The sequence below is a fragment of the Macrotis lagotis genome, chromosome 2 (assembly GCF_037893015.1).
Source record: "Macrotis lagotis isolate mMagLag1 chromosome 2, bilby.v1.9.chrom.fasta, whole genome shotgun sequence".
Lineage (NCBI taxonomy): Eukaryota > Metazoa > Chordata > Mammalia > Peramelemorphia > Peramelidae > Macrotis > Macrotis lagotis.
The window spans coordinates 88,177,882-88,196,259 of NC_133659.1; the positions used below are offsets into that span (position 1 = coordinate 88,177,882).

The window sequence follows — 18,378 nt, forward strand, 5'->3', positions numbered from 1 at the left end:
AGTTTTAAGATTTTTATTTCTTTGTATCAAAAGTTTTTTTTAATAGATATAGTAAGAAATTAGTTATTAAATGTGATTTCTTTTTAGGGAAAAGAGATTTGACCAGTTAATCCTTATATGATCTTTTACAAGATTGTATACTTGCCTGGCATCAGGTTTCTTCATTTAAAAATAAGTGAATTGGGGGCAGCTAGATGGCGCAGTGGAAAGGGTACCGGCCCTGGAGTCAGGAGTACCTGAGTTCAAATCCGGCCTCAAGACACTTAATAATTACCTAGCTGTGTGACCTTGGCAAGCCACTTAACCCCATTCCCTTACAAAAACCTAAAAAGAAAATGTGAGTGAATTGGACTACAGGGTCTCTTAAGATCCTCACTAAATCTGTGCTCCTAAGACAACACAAAAATAAAGATTAAATTTTTAGAATGTAAACATGGTATGATAGGGCAAAAACTATCTTCAGAATCAGGGAGACCTATATTTGAATCTTGTCTTTTTATATATGTCAGTAACATAGGAAAAGCTTGTTTTTGTTCATTTACTATGTTTTTACTTCTCAAACTAAGAACATGTTTTTCCTTATATACTTATTTTAACTATTTGCAAAGATAGTTTTCAACAATCATTTTTGGTAATGTTTTGAGTTTAACATTTTTCTCCCTTCCCCCTGAAAGAAAGTTATCTAAAAGAGGCTATGCATGTATAGCTATGTTTGAGAAGTAAATTTTTGTCTTAAAATATATAGCTGAGTTTTAAAATGAGCTTAAGTTGCTTTTTAAAAAAGATTCCTAAAGAACTAGAAACAAATGTAACAAGTGGTACACTAATGGAATATTGCTGTCATAAATAATGATAAAAATGTATATACAGTATCATGTGATGTGAGCCATTAGTGAAGCAAGCAGAACCTGGAAAACAATTTACGTAAGATAGTAGCAGTCTAGAACAAGGGTTTTTTTTTGTTGTTGTTGTTGTATTTTTTAGGTTTTCACAAGACATTAGGGTTAAGTGGTTTGCCCAAGACCACACAGCTAGGTAATTATTAAGTGTCTGAGGCCAAATTTGAACTCAAGTACTCCTGACTCCAGGGCTGGTGCTCTATCCACTGTACCACCTAGCCGCCCCCCAAAAGTAGCAATCTAAATGGAAAAACAACAAAAATGAAGGTAGATACCAGAATGTGATCCTAAAGAAGAAATAAACAATGCATTACCTTTTTTTTTTCCATTTTTAAAGGTGGAATATTGTGTGTGGGTCTTTTGCAAAGACTGTTGGACACAGATGAGGTGCTGATTGATTTTGCTGGATTATTTTTTCCTTATTCAAGAGCAAGTCTCTAGGATAGGGTGAGGAAGGGGATATATTTGGAAATGAAGGTGCTATAAAAGCAAAAATACTAATTTTTTTCTTTAAAGAGCTTAGCAAAACTTTACCAACTGTCTTTTCCCTAACACCCTAGTTTATCCAACTGAGGCTACCAATATAATCTTCATTTTGCCAGCAAAGTAGATTCATTCCTGTGATTTTTATTTACATGTCTCCTTGGAATGCAGTTATCTGTCCTCTGTCTTTTACTTCTACAGTACCATTTATAAGCAACCTGCAGAATCATCCTTGGTTAGCCATAATATTCTCTGCTGATGCTGTATCAATTGGTATTTATTATATTGCTTTTTATATCATTTATTAGAGTTGGAAGGGACTTTTCAGCAGACCAGACCCTCTCATTAGAGACAGCTAGGTAGGGTATTCAATTTGAGTTTAGGAAAATCTGAAAGAAAAACTTCAATCACTTAATAGTTTTTTGACCCTAGTGAGATCATGTAGCAACATTACATAATGACTGTAATATTGCAAATGGAAAAACAGCAAAAAATGAAAATGAATGATATATAATTATATTGACTGAATGTGGCTCCTGAAAAAAAAAATGAGAAAATGTGTTATCTTCCCGTTTGCATTGATAGGGGACTCTGAGTATGGATTGTTGCATATACTATTGGACTTAGTTAATTTTTTCAATTAGTTTTGCTAAACTGCTTTTTTTTTCCCCTTTTACTAGTTTGATAACCCTGTCAAGTCTCAAAACTATTAACTGCCTGTCCCAATCTTAATTTTCTCATCTAATAAAGTGGGTATTATAATAATAGCACAGATCTGACAGAATGATTTTAAGACTCAAATGAAAGGCAGCTAAATGGCTTTGAAGTTAGGAGGACAAATCCAGCCTCAGACCTAGCTGTCTGACCTTGGGCAAGTCATTTAACCCTGATTGCCTCTCATTCAGGGACATCTTCGGTTATCCTAATTCTTATCTGACCACTGGATCCAGATGGCTCTGGAGGAGAAAGTGAGGTGGGTAACTTAGTATAGCTTCCCCTCATTTAAATCCAATTCATGTGCTTGTCATGGCATCAGCCACTGATGTTGTGATCTTCTTCAGGAATGAAGGACAAACATTAAGAATCAAATAAAATACCATAAAAAGCTTGTCAATATTGAAGTACTGTATAAGTACATTTTTTCAAATGAGGTTACTGAGACTACAAGAAGTGAAACAGCTTGCCCAGGTTCCTACAATTAAGAACAAGGTAGGATTTGCATATAAATCTTTTGACTCAAAACACAGCATTCATGTTTCTGTGCCATGCTACTGACATGGTTTGGATATTTATGTACAGGTATTCCACTTTCCTGCAAGATTATAAATGAAAAGACAGACATGTTATTGCAAGAAAAGTTTAATATAATAAAAGATGAAACAACAAACTTGTTTTAAGTAGAATTTAGTTTAAACAGTTTGATTAAGGAATCTTTTGGACTCAGTTGATTCTAATAGAATTAGAACTTCATTTTTTTATGTGCTTTCATATGTACTGTTGCTATGTAAAATATTCATTCTCAAAGAATAATGCTAATATGTTAGTAAGTTTTAGTGTCTTTCTCATTTTGCATAATATGCTTTCCTATAGCATTGTGTAGTAGGAAAGAGTATTGAATTGCAAGTTAGACAGTTGTCGGCTCATAGATTTCTAGAGGGAAGGAACCTTGAAGGTTACCCCTCCTCATTTTACAGTTCAGAAATAGGCCCGGACAAGTTCAGTGATTTTTTTTTTAACAACATAATACAGGTAGTAAGTGTTTTTAACTGAGATTCTATAATTCATTTCCCAAATTTATGTGTCACTTATTCTACTGCAACATTGAAAATGAATGAAATTGGATTAGATGGAATACTAAGATTCCTTCAGGGGTTGTGCTAAGTTTCCAGCCTTACTTTCTCCTCTAAAACCATCTGGATCCAATGACCAGATATGAATCAAGTTGACCAGAGATGGTCCTTGCTGTGAGGCAATCAGGGTTAAGTGACTTGCCCAAGGTCACACAGCTAGTTAAGAGTCAAGTGTCTGAGGTCAGATTTGAACTCCTGTCCTTCTGATTCCAAGGCCAGTGCTCTATCCTTGTGCCACCTAGTTGCCCTTTCATTAGAATATAAACAACTCATTGAGACCATAAAAAAAAAGATTATTTTTGACTTAGGACCATTACAATGAGTTTTGAAGAATAAAAAATTCTAAGATTTGATCTTTTTTTTTAGGCAGGTCAGTTAAGTAGTATTTATTAAGTATTTTCTACATTCTAAGCACAAATAAAATCCATATGTCAAAAGAGTTCATATTCTATTGGAAGGGACAACATGGGAAAAGCTGTTTAAATAGAAAAATAGACAAGAGTAAGTGGAAGTTAATCTCAGAAGAATGGAAAGTGTCCCAAACCAACTTCTCTCAAGTTTCTGTTTATCTAAATCAAAACTAGCTTTACCTGTTAATATAATCAAATACTTTTATTAGACTTTACAATACAATAAGAACTGTAAGGAAAGGGCTTTTTAAAACAAATCGTTTCTGCTTGTAGTTTTCACATCCCTCATCTAATAGGCAACCTGTTTAGAAATTCAATACATTTATTGAGTTCTTACTGGGTTCCTAAAGATGTCAGCTCTACATAATTTAAAAAGAAATCATTTCAAGGCAGAGGTTATTATTCATTTGGCAGTCCAGTGAAGCTAGAAATTTCCTCATCTAACTTACGCTACAATTGGTTCTGCTGTTCAAATGTGCCCATGTGTAAATACAAAAAAAAAAAACCAAGAATTGAATATACTTTATATGTTTTAGTTTTGCTGTTTTGTATTCCAATGATAACATTTGTGATCTTCTTGGCAGATTTCCTTAAAAAAAAAAAAAGAAAACAATGGAGGAATCCATAAGCCAAACACAGCCGCTGAATGAGAAACAGGTGACCAATTCTGCCAGTGGCTACGTGTGGCAGGTCACAGACATGAATCGACTACACCGTTTTTTATGTTTTGGTTCTGAAGGTGGTACTTACTACATCAAAGAACAGAAATTGGGCCTTGAAAATGCTGAAGCTTTAATTAGACTGATTGAAGAAGGCAGAGGATGTGATGTGATACAGGAAATAAAGACTTTTAGTCAAGAAGGGAGAACAGCAAAACAGGAACCATTGCTTTTTGCTCTCGCCATTTGTTCACAGTGTTCTGACATAAACACAAAACAAGCAGCATTTAAAGCAGTTTCTGAAGTATGTCGAATACCTACTCACCTCTTCACTTTTATTCAATTTAAAAAAGATCTAAAGGAAAGCATGAAATGTGGTATGTGGGGACGTGCTCTCAGAAAAGCTGTAGCAGACTGGTATAATGGGAAAAGTGGCATGGCCCTTGCTCTTGCTATTACAAAATATAAACAAAGAAATGGCTGGTCACACAAAGATCTTTTAAGATTGTCTCATCTTAAACCTTCTAATGAAGGTAAGACTAATGTTTCATTTTTAGTATCCCTTTCATCTTCCTAAAGAAAAGCAAGCAGTAGTACAGATAAGTTTCTGTTTTTACTAGGCATGAAAATGTAAGGATAAGAAAAAGAAGTTTTTTTAGAAAAGTATTGAGGAGTCAGAGGTAAAATTGTTCCTGTTGGTTGATGAGACCAATGATAATCCTGAGAATGAAGTTATTTGATTTTTATTATGCTTTTGTTTTCTCTGCTAAGGAGAAAATTTGGGACTGGGAAGGACAAAAAAAAATGTTTATTAGGAAGTTGAATGGCTAGGGACTGACCTAGTGATTTTATCCACAAGAATTCCTAGATGATATAATTTCTTCTAGCAGTACAGGTAAGCAACTTGTCTAGAACACTTAAGAGTTAAATGATTTGTCTAAGGCCATGTACCCTGTATATGTAACAGATGTATCTTAGACCTAGGTCTTATTACTTCAAGGTCAACTATATTTGTGTGTGTGTGTGTGTGTGTGTGTATACACATATATAGATAGATATAGATATATCACACTGTGAAGATAAATTGAAGATTGCAAGAGACTACTTAGATCTCCCTTACCTCCCTCTCCATGTTGAGTGATTGAAATCACCTGATCCAAACATCAGACTCGCAGGATTTTGAATTGAAAGAACTGAAGGTTGTCATTGCTATTAGTCATTTTTGAAAGGTCATGGAATGCAGGGGAGATGCCACAGGATAGAAGGCACGTATTACATTTTTCACAAAAGGGCAGAATTAGTTGACAAACTCTTAACCAGTGCTAAAACTTTGATCCTTGCAAAATTACATAATATAATTAAAAATGTAGTGAATGTATAAAAAAGGAAGTAGTGATCACAAAGGATCACCATGACTTCATCAAGAAACAGGTAATCTTAAACTTAGCCCATTTTCTTTGTGATAGGGTCACTATAATGTTAGTTGATAGAAATGCTTTCTTTTGAGGATTACAGATTTAAACATTGAAAAAACCTTAAAGGTCTTCTTATTTATCCCCTTTGTTTTTACAGATGAAGATGAGGGCCAGAGAAATAATAAATTCCTGAACCAGAATTCAAACCCAAGTCCTCTAACTACAAATCCAATACTCTTTCCACTATACCATGCTGCTTCCCAGTAGTTTGCCTATGCAACGTAATAGTCTTTATGTATGCTTCTGGAAAAGATGGAGATGTAGCATAGATATAGTTAATAACATAATGATAACTGTCTTTTATATAACTTTTTAAGGCTTACAAAGCACTTTATATCTGTTGTCTCATTTTATTAGGTCAAATCACAGGTCTTGATCTAGCCACACATAGAAAAATCAGTCATTTATGTTCATTATCAGTTTGGAAAGAGATTTCTATTCTACTTCAGAGATTTTTTTTTCTTAGCTCTGTATTATAAAGTATAGGACTTGAACATAATATCCTAGACTTGGGTTAAAAATCCATAATAACAAGAGTATTTTGATGTGACAACTTAATACGAGTTGACAGTGTGAGTCTGCAACAGCAACAAAAATGACCTTTTTAAAGACTCATACAGGGTCCAGATCTAGATGCTGTACCCCCATGTTCCCTGGTCCTTCATTGAACCAATATTCAACATCACATCTTCTCCATGGAAGAGAAATTTATTTGTTCTATTTGTCTTTGGAAGGGAGAACTAGAAATAATGGGTAAACATTTAAAAGAGCCAGATTTAGGCTTAATTGCAGAAAAAGATTTCTACCAGTTATTTGAAAGTAGAATAGAGCTGCTAAAGGGTTGGGGAGGGGTGGGTCACTGGAGGTCATCAATAAAAACTGGATTAGCATTTATCAGATATTTAATAGAGGTTGAATTTGTCTCCAGATGACCAGATGATTTCCAGTCCTGAGATTTTGTGATTTTTGTCTTCCCATTCTACATAGGTTTTTTTTTCCCCCGATCACCTTGAGAAAGATCTAATAGTATTATAAGTCATAATTCTTTGTGCTCTCCAATATGATGAGATCAGTTCACAGTGCCACCAACTGTGTATTTGTGTCCTAGTTTTTCCATATACCCTCCAACACTTGTCATTTTTCCCTTCTGTCATTTTAGCCAGTCTGATGAGTGTGAAAAAACTTGAAAGTTATTTTAATTAATTCTCTATTCAATAATTATTTAGAGCAGCTTTTAAATGACAGTAAATTGTTTTGATTTCTTTCTCTAAAAATTGCCTGTTCATATCCTTTGATTATTTATCAATTGGAGAATGACTTCTATTCTTATAAACTTGCCAGAATTCTCAGTATATTTGAGATATGAAACCTTTATCCAAGAACCTATTAATTTTTTGCCCAATTTTCTACTTTTAATCTTGGCTACATTGATTTTATTTGTACAAAACCTTTTAAATTTAATATAATCAAAATTTAACCATATCTCAGTATTCTTTATCTCTTGTTTGTACACAAATTCTTCTGATAGTCTGATAAGTAATATTCCTCTAATTCCTCTAATTATTTAAGATGACTATTTCTAGTCTATATATCTATTTTTGGCCTTTTTTTGGCAAATGGTGTAAGTTATTCTAAATCTTTACATTTTTCAAATATGCTGTGAGTGTGGGAGTGACATGGGTAGATCCTCACTTTAAGGAAAATCATTTTGGCAGCTTTGAGGAGGATAGTTTAAAATAGGAAGAAATTTGAGACAGGTAGCTTAATAAGGCTCTTGTATTAGTTTAGTGGACAGAAGGTGATGTGGCCCTTTAGATAAAAGGGGACATAAGCAGTAGATCATGTGGAGATAGAAATTTTTACTTGGATTTCCTGTATATGCTGAGAAGATATGAGATATCAAGGATAATATGAGATTGAACTTGGAAAATTAAAAGAACAGCGGTTCTCTTGACAGAAGTAGGGAAGTTTGGTAGTGGGGTAATTTTGGACAGAAATTTTTTCAGGACCTATCTCTGGGGCATATAGTTTGAAATATCCAAAAGGCAGTTGGTGATGAGAAACTACAACTCAGGAGAAGAGAATAGGCTAAATTTATAGCTCTCTAAGCCATTTGTGTAGAAATGATAAGCTTATGGAAACTGATGCTGCCACCAACAGGGAAGGTGATAAAATACTAAAACCCAGATTTTCTGAATCTTGGTCAACTGTTGCTTCTAGTATTCCAAGTTGTAGTGGGGGGGGTGGAATTGTAAAAGGTGGTGTACAAACTTAGTTTTAATTACGTCACTCAGAAAATATGATGCCGATTTGAACAAAAAATGAATTTGCTGCTAGAAAATAGGAATAGTGGTAAAAGTTGGAGCCAAGATAGAAGATTAAAGGCAGCAACCAACTGAATTGTACCAACATTCAATTCCAAACAACTTTAATGCCTCAAATCAAATTTTGGAGTGGCAGTCAACAAAAAGTTAGAAGACATTTATCCAGTCTTAAACAATATATAAGATCCACAGGAGAGGTCTTTAGGGTAGTGGAAGCCTTAGAGCACAACAGAATCCCCAACAGTGGACCTTGGAGAGGTGACTGTGACAGCAATAACAGTAGCTTTGGGAGCTCTCAGCCCAAAGACAGTAAGAGGGGTCAGAGAGAAATTACTGGGACTCTTTACAGCTACTCAATGCACTTGGCACTGATTAATAACTCTTGCCTGGAAGCAGTTCTAAGTCACAGGTACAGAGCCAGAGAGAACTTGGGAATGGTCACAAGGGTGCAGTCACAAGGCCACACTTTGAGACCAAGAGTGCTAGTACTTGAAGATTTAAGAAAGCCAAATTGGTTACAGTTCCCGATTGAAGTGGGGCACTAGTACTTAGAGCTGCAGGGGAGCAGGAATCCTTCCTGAGTATATAGATCAGGAGAGTAATAACCATGTATCTCCCAGAATATTACCACCTTGGAAATAATGAAAACTTGCAGACTCCTACCCCACCTCCACTAGCTCTGAAAATAGCATTGTGAAAAAGCTTGAAGCTTGGCACAGAACTTCCCCATTGTCAGGTGAGCAGAGCCTAACATTTACATAAAGTCCAAAGTAAAGAAATAGACTGGGAAAAGGGGCAGATAATAACAAAAAAAAAAAAAGCTTGACCCTATAAAACTCATTTAAAAATTTAAAAAAAGACTCAAAAGAAAAGTGGTAAATGAACCCCAAGACGGCAAGAATTTCTGGAAGATTTAAAAAGATGAATAGTAAAAGAAAATTGGAAAAATAGCTTGATAGAAGAAGCACAGAAAAATACTGATGAAAAAAATATCTTGGAAAAAAAGTCCTGATGGTTTAAGAAAGGCATGAAAATAACTCCTTAAAAAGTAGAATTACCAAATGGAAGAAGAGGAAAAGCTCACTGAAGAAAATACATAAAAAATTAGAATTAAACAAGTAGAAGAAGTTAATGATTATAAAGCACCAAGGAACAATAAAAACAAAGTCAAAAGAAAGAGAAAATGTATCATAACTCATTGAAAAAGCACCTGACCTGGAAAATAAATCTAAGAGATAATTTAAGAATTATTGGAATTGGGAGCTAGATGGTGCAATAGATAGAGCATTTCCCCTGGAGTCAGGAGGACCCCAGTTCAAGTATGTTCTCAGACACTTAATAATTGTCTAGCTGTGTGGCCTTGAGCAAGTCACTTTTTTTTAGGTTTTTTGCAAGGCAAATGGGGTTAAATGGCTTGCCCAAGGCCACACAGCTAGGTAATTGTTAAGTGTCTGAGGCCTGATTTGAACTCAGGTACTCCTCACTCCAGGGCTGGTGCTCCATCCATTGTGCCACCTAGCCGCCCCAAGCAAGTCACTCTTAACCACCATTGCTTAAAATAAATAAGATTAGGGGAAAAAGTAATTATTGGAATTAATGAAAGCTATGATTAAAAGAAACATGTTTCAAGAAATTGTCAAGTAAAACTATCACAATATCTTAGGTACATTGGGTAGAAGAGAGATTGAAAATCTTCAGTGATCACTTCCTGAAAGAATTACAAAAAAAATGAGAACTCCCAGGAATATTATAACCAAATTTCAGAGCTCCCTAGTCAAGGAGAAAATATTGCAATAAACTAAAAAAAAAAAATTCAAATACCATGGAGCCCAGTTATGATAACCCAAGATACAGTATCTTCCACATAAAAGGAACCAAGGGTTTGAACTATAATATTTATTTGGGGGATTTTTTATTTGTTTGGGCAAGGTAATGGGGTTAAGTAACTTGCCCAGGGTCACCTAGCTAAGTAAGTGTTAAGGTCTGAAGCGGATTTGAACTCACATCCTCCTGGATCCAGGGCCAATGCTCTATGTACTGTACCACCTAGCTGCCTCTGAACTATAATATTCTGGAAGACAAAGGAATCTAAGTTTACAACCAGTAGTAATCTACCCAGAAAAACTGAGTATATAATCCTTATGAGAGGGAGAAAAAAGGATATTCAGTGAAATAGAGGACTTTGAAGCATTCGTGATGAAAAGACCAGAGCCAAAGAGAAAGCTTGACATTAGAATTAAAACTCAAGAGAAACACAGAAGAGTAAGGGTCTCAATGATTCTATAAAACAAAAAGTTAAGCTATTTTTATTCCTATGTGACAAGATGATAATATGTAATTCCTAAGGACTTTATCATTTTTATAACAGTTCAGTTGGAATACAACCATATAGAAGACACAGATGTCAATTGATTATGTTAGGATGATTCTCCCTGAAAAAAGTGGGGGGTGAGAAAAGAGGAATGTACATGTAAAAGAAATGCCCAGGAAGAACTTTAATCTTGGAGGGGGAAATTGGGAAGAGCTAAGTGGCAATGTTTGAATCTCACTCTTTGGAGTTGGTTCAAAGAACCTGTTGAGATAAAATGAGATAAGAATAGATGGTGTGATTAAAAAGAAGGGTAGATTAAAGGAGGCAGTTGCTCAGAAGCAAAATTAGTGGGGTAGGATAGAAAGAGGGAATGATAAGCAGAGGACATTAGAATGGAGGAAATGTGCAGTTAGTAAACATGACTGAATTGGATTAACTAACAGAACAGAAGCATATTGTAGGATGGATTAAAAACCAGAATCCAATAATATGTTGTTTATAAGAAACCCACTTGGGAACTTCCTGAAGCCAAGATGGTGTAGTAAGCAAGAAATTATTTGAACTCAACCAAATTTACCTCCAAACAACTATAAAATAGTGCCCCAAAAGAAATTTACAATGGTAGAACCAACAAGATTAGATGAAGTAATTTCCATCCCAAAATAATTTGGAAGTTCAGAAGGAAAAGTTTGTTCCCTAGGTAAAAGTGAAATAGTCCTTCAGGCATTGTCTCAGCAAGGCAGCATCAGCATTTACTGTACAAGACAGTGATTGGGACCCACACTATAGCAGTAGGCAGCCAGTACCCTCCCTTGGCTCCCCAATTCTCCATAGTCTAGTATAGTACTAGTCTCCACCTCCATGAATCCCAGCATAGCACTAGGCAAATGACTAACCCTACCATTCTATCCCAGACACGGATCCTGATATAATACCAACCCCCTGTAGGTCCCAGCATATGCCAGATGAGTTGCCAGGTCATGCATAGTACTTGTATAACAGCAGCCAATCAGTCAGGGCCCACAGCCCCCCAGCATATAAGAAACTTAGAATAATGCCCCTTCCTTCCCAGGAATAGAGTTCAACTTTAAAAGTAATGGAATAGACCAGAAAAGCTATGCAGAAAAAAAGAACCTGACCACAGGTGCCTTGTACATGGGAGATCAAAAAAGAAAACCTTCAGAAGAGGGCAGCAAAAAAGGCCTACATGCAAAGCTTCAAAGGAAGATGAATTGGTTTCATATCCAAAAAGAACTGAAAGTTCAAAAAGCATTTTAAAATCAGATAAGAGGGGTTGACTAGGTGGCACAGTGGATAGAACACCGGCCCTGGAATCAGGAGTACCTGAGTTCAAATCTGGTCTCAGACACTTAATAATGACCTAGCTTTGTGGTGTTGGGCAAGCCACTTAACCCCATTTGCCTTGCAAAAACCTAAAAAAAAAAAAATCTGATAAGAAAAGTAGAAGAAAAACTGGGAAAAAGAAATGAGAATGATGTCAAGAGAGTTCTGAAAAAAAATCAACAGCTTAATAATGGAAGTTCAAAAAAATGGAAAAAGTATCAAAATGTACTGAAGAAAACTATTTAAAAATAAAACTGGTCCAGTTTTCACTGGAAAAGGAAGTGAAAAAAGGTAACTGAAGAAAATAATTCCTTAAAAATTAGAATTGGTTAAGTTAATGATTCCATAAAACAAAATTAAATTTAAAAAAAAGCAAAACAATGAATAAAATAGAAAATGTGAAATATCTCATTGGAAAAACTGACTTGAAAAACATCCTGGAGAGAGAATTTAAGAATTATGACTTCTTAAAATACATGATTTTTAAAAAAAGATCTGAACATCTTATGTCAAGAAATTATCAGTGAAAACTACCCTAATATCCTAGAACCAGGAACATTACAGCCAAATCCCTGAATTCTCGAGTCAAGGGAAAAATTTCACAAGAAACCTGAAAAGAAAGCATTAAATATGGAGCCACTAGTGAGGATTGCACAGAATTTAGCAGCTTCTGCATTGAAGGATTGTTCAACTATTTGCCTCCCAACATGGAAGGTGATCATTTTTAAGAACTCTGTCACTATTGGTGTGATTAGAAGTAGCATAGAGTATGGATATATGATAGAATGATACCCAAAATAATAAGGGGTGAAAAAGAAATAAACTGGGAGGAAAGAAAGAGGTAGAAGGAGGTAAATTAGTGCATGAAGAGGTATGAAAAACATTTACAGTGGAAGGGGACATGGGGGTAGATTGGGTGGTATCACTTGAATCTTATTCTCATCAGATTTGGGTCAAAACAGTAATAACATACACAGTGAGTCTGTTTGGTAATGTAACTTACCTATAGAGAAGTAGGAAGAGAGGTAAGGCAAATTGGGGGAGGCAGTGGTCAGGAATTAAAAGAGGGTGGTGTAAGTATATTGTAATAATTGAATGTAAATGGGATGAATTCATAAAATGAAAGTGGATAGCAAAGTATTAAAAACCAGGATTCTATAATATGTTTAAAGGAAACAAGTTTGAGACACAGTAAAGGTAAGTGGCTGGAGAAGAATTTATTATGCTTCAGCTGAACTTAAAAGAATACAAGAGGGGCAATCATGATCTCCAACACAGCAAAAGCAAAAATAAATTAAACAAAAGAGATAAGGAATTGAATCTTTCTAAAAGGTACCACAGTAATGAAATTTAAGTTCTAAGCATATGCGCCAAGTGATTTAGCATCCAAATTTTTCAAGGAAACATGAGTTAAAGAAGGAAATGTTAAAAGTATACTAATGGAAACCTTTAATCAGAATAAATAGGAAGTTGAAAAAAAATGTTAAATATGATAGATTATTTTTAGAAAATATAATGGGGATAGAAAAGCATATTTTTTCAACAGTACATGACACCTAGTTCTTCATTTTTGAGGGGACCAAAATATCACCCTGCTAGAATCAAGTTACAATGTGTCCATCAGACCCATAAAAACTTGGAATGCCAGTTAAAAATTGACCATCTATTAAGGTCATAAAAATTTCACAATCAAAAGTAAAAGAAATGTTAAATGCATCCTTTTCATAACAATGCAATAAAATTACACCCAATAAGTGGAAGTGAAAAAATAGATTAAAATTTAATTGGAGGGGGCAGTTAGGTGATGCAGTAGATTGAGCTCTGGTCCTGGAGTCAGGAGGACCCGAGTTCCAATGTGCTTTCAGACACTTAATAATTAGCTAGCTGTGTGACCTTGGGCAAGTCATTTAATCCATACCCATTGCCTTGCAAAAAAATAAATAATTGAAAACCAAATAATCCTAATGAATAAGTGGATCTTATAAACAATTTCATTAGAAAGGATGATGACATTGAGACACCATGCCAAAATTAGTGGGATACAGCCAGAGCGACACTTGGGAAGAAATTTTATTTCTCTAAACTCTTAATATTGGTGAAATAGAAAAAGATCAGATTAATGAATTAGGCATACAACTCAAAAAATTGGAAAAGAAGAAATTAAAATCACCAAGTAAGCATCAAATTAGAAATCCTGAAAACCAAAGGTGAGATAAAATTTAAAAGAAAACTTAGGAGCTAATAAAACTAGGACCTGGTTTTAGGGGGGAAAAAAGCAATAAGCTAGATAAACCATTAGTTAATTTGATTTTAAAAGAAACATTATCAGTATCAATAAGAGATGAATTCACCACTAGTGAAAAAGAAATTAAAGCAATTAGGAAACATTTCGCCCAACTATAATGCCACTAATTCTGACAATATAAGCAAAATTAATATTTTTTAAAAATATAAATTGTTGGGGTGGCTAGGTGGCACAGTAGATAGAGCACCGGCCCTGGAGTCAGGAGTACCGGAGTTCAAATCTGGTCTCAGACACTTAATAATTACCCAGTTGTGTGGCCTTGGGCAAGTGACTTAACCCCATTTGCCTTGCAAAAAACATATATATTGTCCAGACTAACAGAAGAGGAAACAGTCACATCTTAGAAGCCATCATAGTAATAAATATGATACAATATAAGTTATTTTGGGGAACTACACTAAGAAGGAACCCCACCAAATTCTTTTTATGACACAACTATGTTGCTGATACCTAAAACAAAAAACAGACCATACCAGATGCATCTAAACTATTAAAAGGTAAGAAATTTAAAATATTAAACATTTATAAAATGTAAATGTTAAAATATTTTAAAATTTAAATAAAATCATTTCTTAATTTAAATTTAAAATTTAAATAAAATCGTTAAAATAGTTTTCCTACACTATATCATAAAAACCACATGCTTTAACCAAGTGGGATTTATATTAGGAAAACTATCAGCAAAACTGGCCATATCAGTAACAACCAATAGTTGCAGAGAAAACAAAATACAACTCCCATTCCTTCCTGAAAATGATAAATAATCTCTATTTAAAGCTATCAGCAAGCATGATCTGTAATGGGGATAATCTAGAAAAAACTTTACCAGTAAGATCAGAGTGAAGCAAAGATTCTCATTTCGATTACTCAATATTGGACTTGGAATCATAGTTACAGCAGTAAGAGAAGAAAAAGAAATTGAAGGGACTAAAAACAGACAATGAGGAAACAAGCTATCAATTTTTGCAAATTATATAATTACATGCTTAGAGAATCACCCAAAAAACCTTTTGAAATAATTAACAAAGATATAAAATAAACCCACATAAATCATTGGCATTTCTATATGTTGCCAACATTCCTCACACATCACAAATTGCATAATTTTGACAGGAAAGGGAAATGGTAAATGTTGCTGAGTATAAGGAAAGATTAAATCACTAATGAATTGTTGATTGAGTTGTGAACTGACCCAAACATTCTGGAGAGCAATTTGGAACTATTCCCAAAGGGAAATTAAATTGTTCATACCAATAATTACCCTACTAGGTATTTATCCCAGAGAGATCATAAAAAGGGGAAGGGACCTATATAAACAAAAACATTTATAGTGACTTTTTTTGTGGTGGTAAAAAATTGGAAATTTAGGAGATACCCATCAATTGGGGAATAGCTGTACAAGTTGTATATGAATGTAGTGAAATACTGTTGTACTGAAGAAAGAATGAGCAGGTGGATTTAAGAAAAACCTGGAAAATCTTACGAAATGAAGTGAACAGAACCAGGAAAACATTGTATGATCTTAGCAATATAATGATCCAAACTAATTATAAAGGAATTGATGGAAAATGCTATCCACAGCCAGAGGAAAAAAAATAATGGAGTCTGAATGCAGATCAAAGGGCATTTTCAATTTTTTTGTTTTTTTCTTTTCATTATCACATGATTAATAGGGGAAAAATATATTTTCATGATTGCAAATGTATAACCTAAGCCAAATTGATTACTGTCTTAGTGTAAGGGAGGGAAAAAATTTGGATTTCTAAAATTTATTTAAATGACTATTAAAATTACATTTGTGATTGAAAGAAATATAATACTTTTTAAAGATTTTAAAAAACAAGCACTTAAAATAAAAAAGCAAAACCACATCTAATTAAAAGTCATAAGCAGGGAAACTACATTTTGCTAAAAGATATAGGCAATGAATAGTAAAGTTTTTTTGCAGCAAGTTTCTCTGGATAAAAGCATCATTTCTCAGGTATATACTAGATATTGAACTGAGTGAAATTTTTTAAAATAAGAGCCATTCCTCCATTGATAAATGATCAAAGAATATGAACTTGCAATTTTCAGAAGAAATCAAAGCTATATTCATATAATCATATGCTCTAAATCATGACTAGAAAAAGACAGAACACCTCATACTTCTCAGAAATAAATGCTTGAGGATATGAGGGCAGAAAGGTACATTAATGCATTGTTGGTGGCATAGAGAATTGGTTCACCCATTTTGGAGAGCAATCTGAAACTGCCTAAATGACTATAAAATTGATCATACCCTTTAGTCCAGCAATAACATTATTAGGCGGTTTCCCAAAGAGATCAAAGATGGAGGAAAAGAACAAATATGTATAAAAATATTTATAGCAGCTGCTTTTAGTTTTGGCAAAGAATTAGAAATCAAGGATATAAAAGTATCTACCTCCAGAGAGAATCTGTTGAACTCTGGACTGCAAATTAAAGTATAATTTTCTTGTTTTATTTCTTTGCTTTGTTTTGTGATACAACTAATATGAAAATGCATTTTGTGGATGATACCACCATCCTCTAAGTCACCCAGACTCTCAGCTTAGGTGACTTGTTTAATTCCTCAATCCTACCCTAACCCCTGTGTCAAAGTCCCGTCAATTCTACCTTTCTAACATTTTTCCTACATCCCTCCTCCACTTCTCTTGACAAAGCTACCACCCTGATGGATACCCTTATCCCTCCCACCTAGACTCTTGAGAGTTGTTGGGTCATCTTGATTCAAATATCTCTTGACACCAATCTGTCCTCTACTCAAGATGACAAATAGAACTTTAAGCAGAAGTCTGACCATGTCATCCCCCAGCCTTTTCATTCAGTGATTCCATAATAGAACTATTTAAGAAGGGCAAGGTAGAGGTTAAAAAAATGTTTAAATTTATTTTAAGCCCTTGAATATTTGAATTAGTTCATCTTCAATTGCTTGAATGTTCTTAGTAGGTACAAAAAAAAAAGAGTACCACTTTTGTGAGAGTTTGTTTTTTGAGCTTTCATATATTCTTATGTCAATCTTAGATTCATTTATTATCTTTAATTTTTCTCATTTTCTTAAAGGACTTGCTATTGTGACCAAATATGTTACAAAAGGTTGGAAAGAGGTACAAGAAGCATATAAAGATAAGGCACTTTCTCCAGAGATAGAAAAATTACTGAAATATCTGGAAGCTGTGGAAAGAGTGAAGAATACAAAAGATGAATTGGAAGTGATTCATTTAATAGAAGAACATAAATTAGTTAGGGAACATCTTCTGACTAATCATCTTAAATCTAAAGAGGTAAGTAAATCAATTTCTTAGAATAATTCTCATTTGTTGTGTTCAAACTTAACCATTTGCATCATTAACATTAATTCTATTGTCAGTGTAAGTATAAGAGGATCAATGTTTTTCTTTCATTTCTTTCTGTCTGTCTATGCAGGTTTGGAAAGCCTTGTTACAGGAGATGCCTCTAACTGCATTGCTAAGGAATCTAGGGAAAATGACAGCTATTTCAATGCTTGAGCCAGGAAGTTCAGAAGTTTCTTCAGTATGTGAAAGACTATGTAATGACAAACTTTTAAAAAAGGTAAGAATTATTAAAACTGAATTATTTTTGTCTGAACATAAAAAAAGGTAATAAAATGTATTAGATTTTATACTCCATGAGAAGAGGATCTGTTTTTAATCCAGATCACCCTTTCTATGATTCTGTGTCTGTTTAAAGGGAAATGAGGGGAGAGATAACAATTACTGGACACATGTTTTCATTACTATATGTAACTCTCCAAGTGAGGAAACTACCTCTACCAATACAGATCCACACTTTTGTGCAACTTAGATTCTTAGAGCTTTGCCTGGATCAGAGGGGCCAAACACAGTGGACCATATGACTCACATACTCCTGAGTGCAACCTAAACTAGATTAAAATGTAATTGGAAAGTATTTAAGAAAATACAATAAAACATAGATAATATTAAATTTTAAAACTAGATCAATATGTGACCAACAGGGATTCTTAAGGATGGATTAAGGGCCTCTGTTTATATTCAAGTTTGACACCACTAACCTAGAGCATTGAGAGGTTGAATGACTCTCCCCAAGTCATGCAGCCAGTATGTGTCTTGAACCCAAACCATCAAGGCTTGAGGCCAGCTCTCTCTACACTCCTCAATGACATGGTAGGGAGGGTACTGTACCTGGATTCAGTCAGACCCCACTTCAGTTGACTGCCTTATACATTTATTATTTGTATGATCTTAGGTAAGTTACTTAAGAACTATTTGCTTTAGTTTATTCAACTGTAAAATAT

At 34.3% G+C, this 18,378-nt stretch overlaps 1 protein-coding gene across 3 annotated transcripts in view; it reads left to right on the plus strand.

Annotated features, from left to right (window-relative positions):
- RO60 (Ro60, Y RNA binding protein) overlaps positions 1–18,378 on the plus strand; it is a 55,615-nt gene that overhangs the window by 4,002 nt on the left and 33,235 nt on the right. The window contains exons 1-4 of one of the 3 annotated variants that reach the window (XM_074222266.1): positions 1,897–2,355; positions 4,227–4,834; positions 17,145–17,365; positions 17,508–17,654. In XM_074222266.1, the coding sequence (XP_074078367.1) occupies positions 4,255–4,834; positions 17,145–17,365; positions 17,508–17,654 (948 nt within the window). In that variant the 5' untranslated portion in view covers positions 1,897–2,355; positions 4,227–4,254. The other 2 variants (XM_074222264.1, XM_074222265.1) reach the window with 2 other exon arrangements.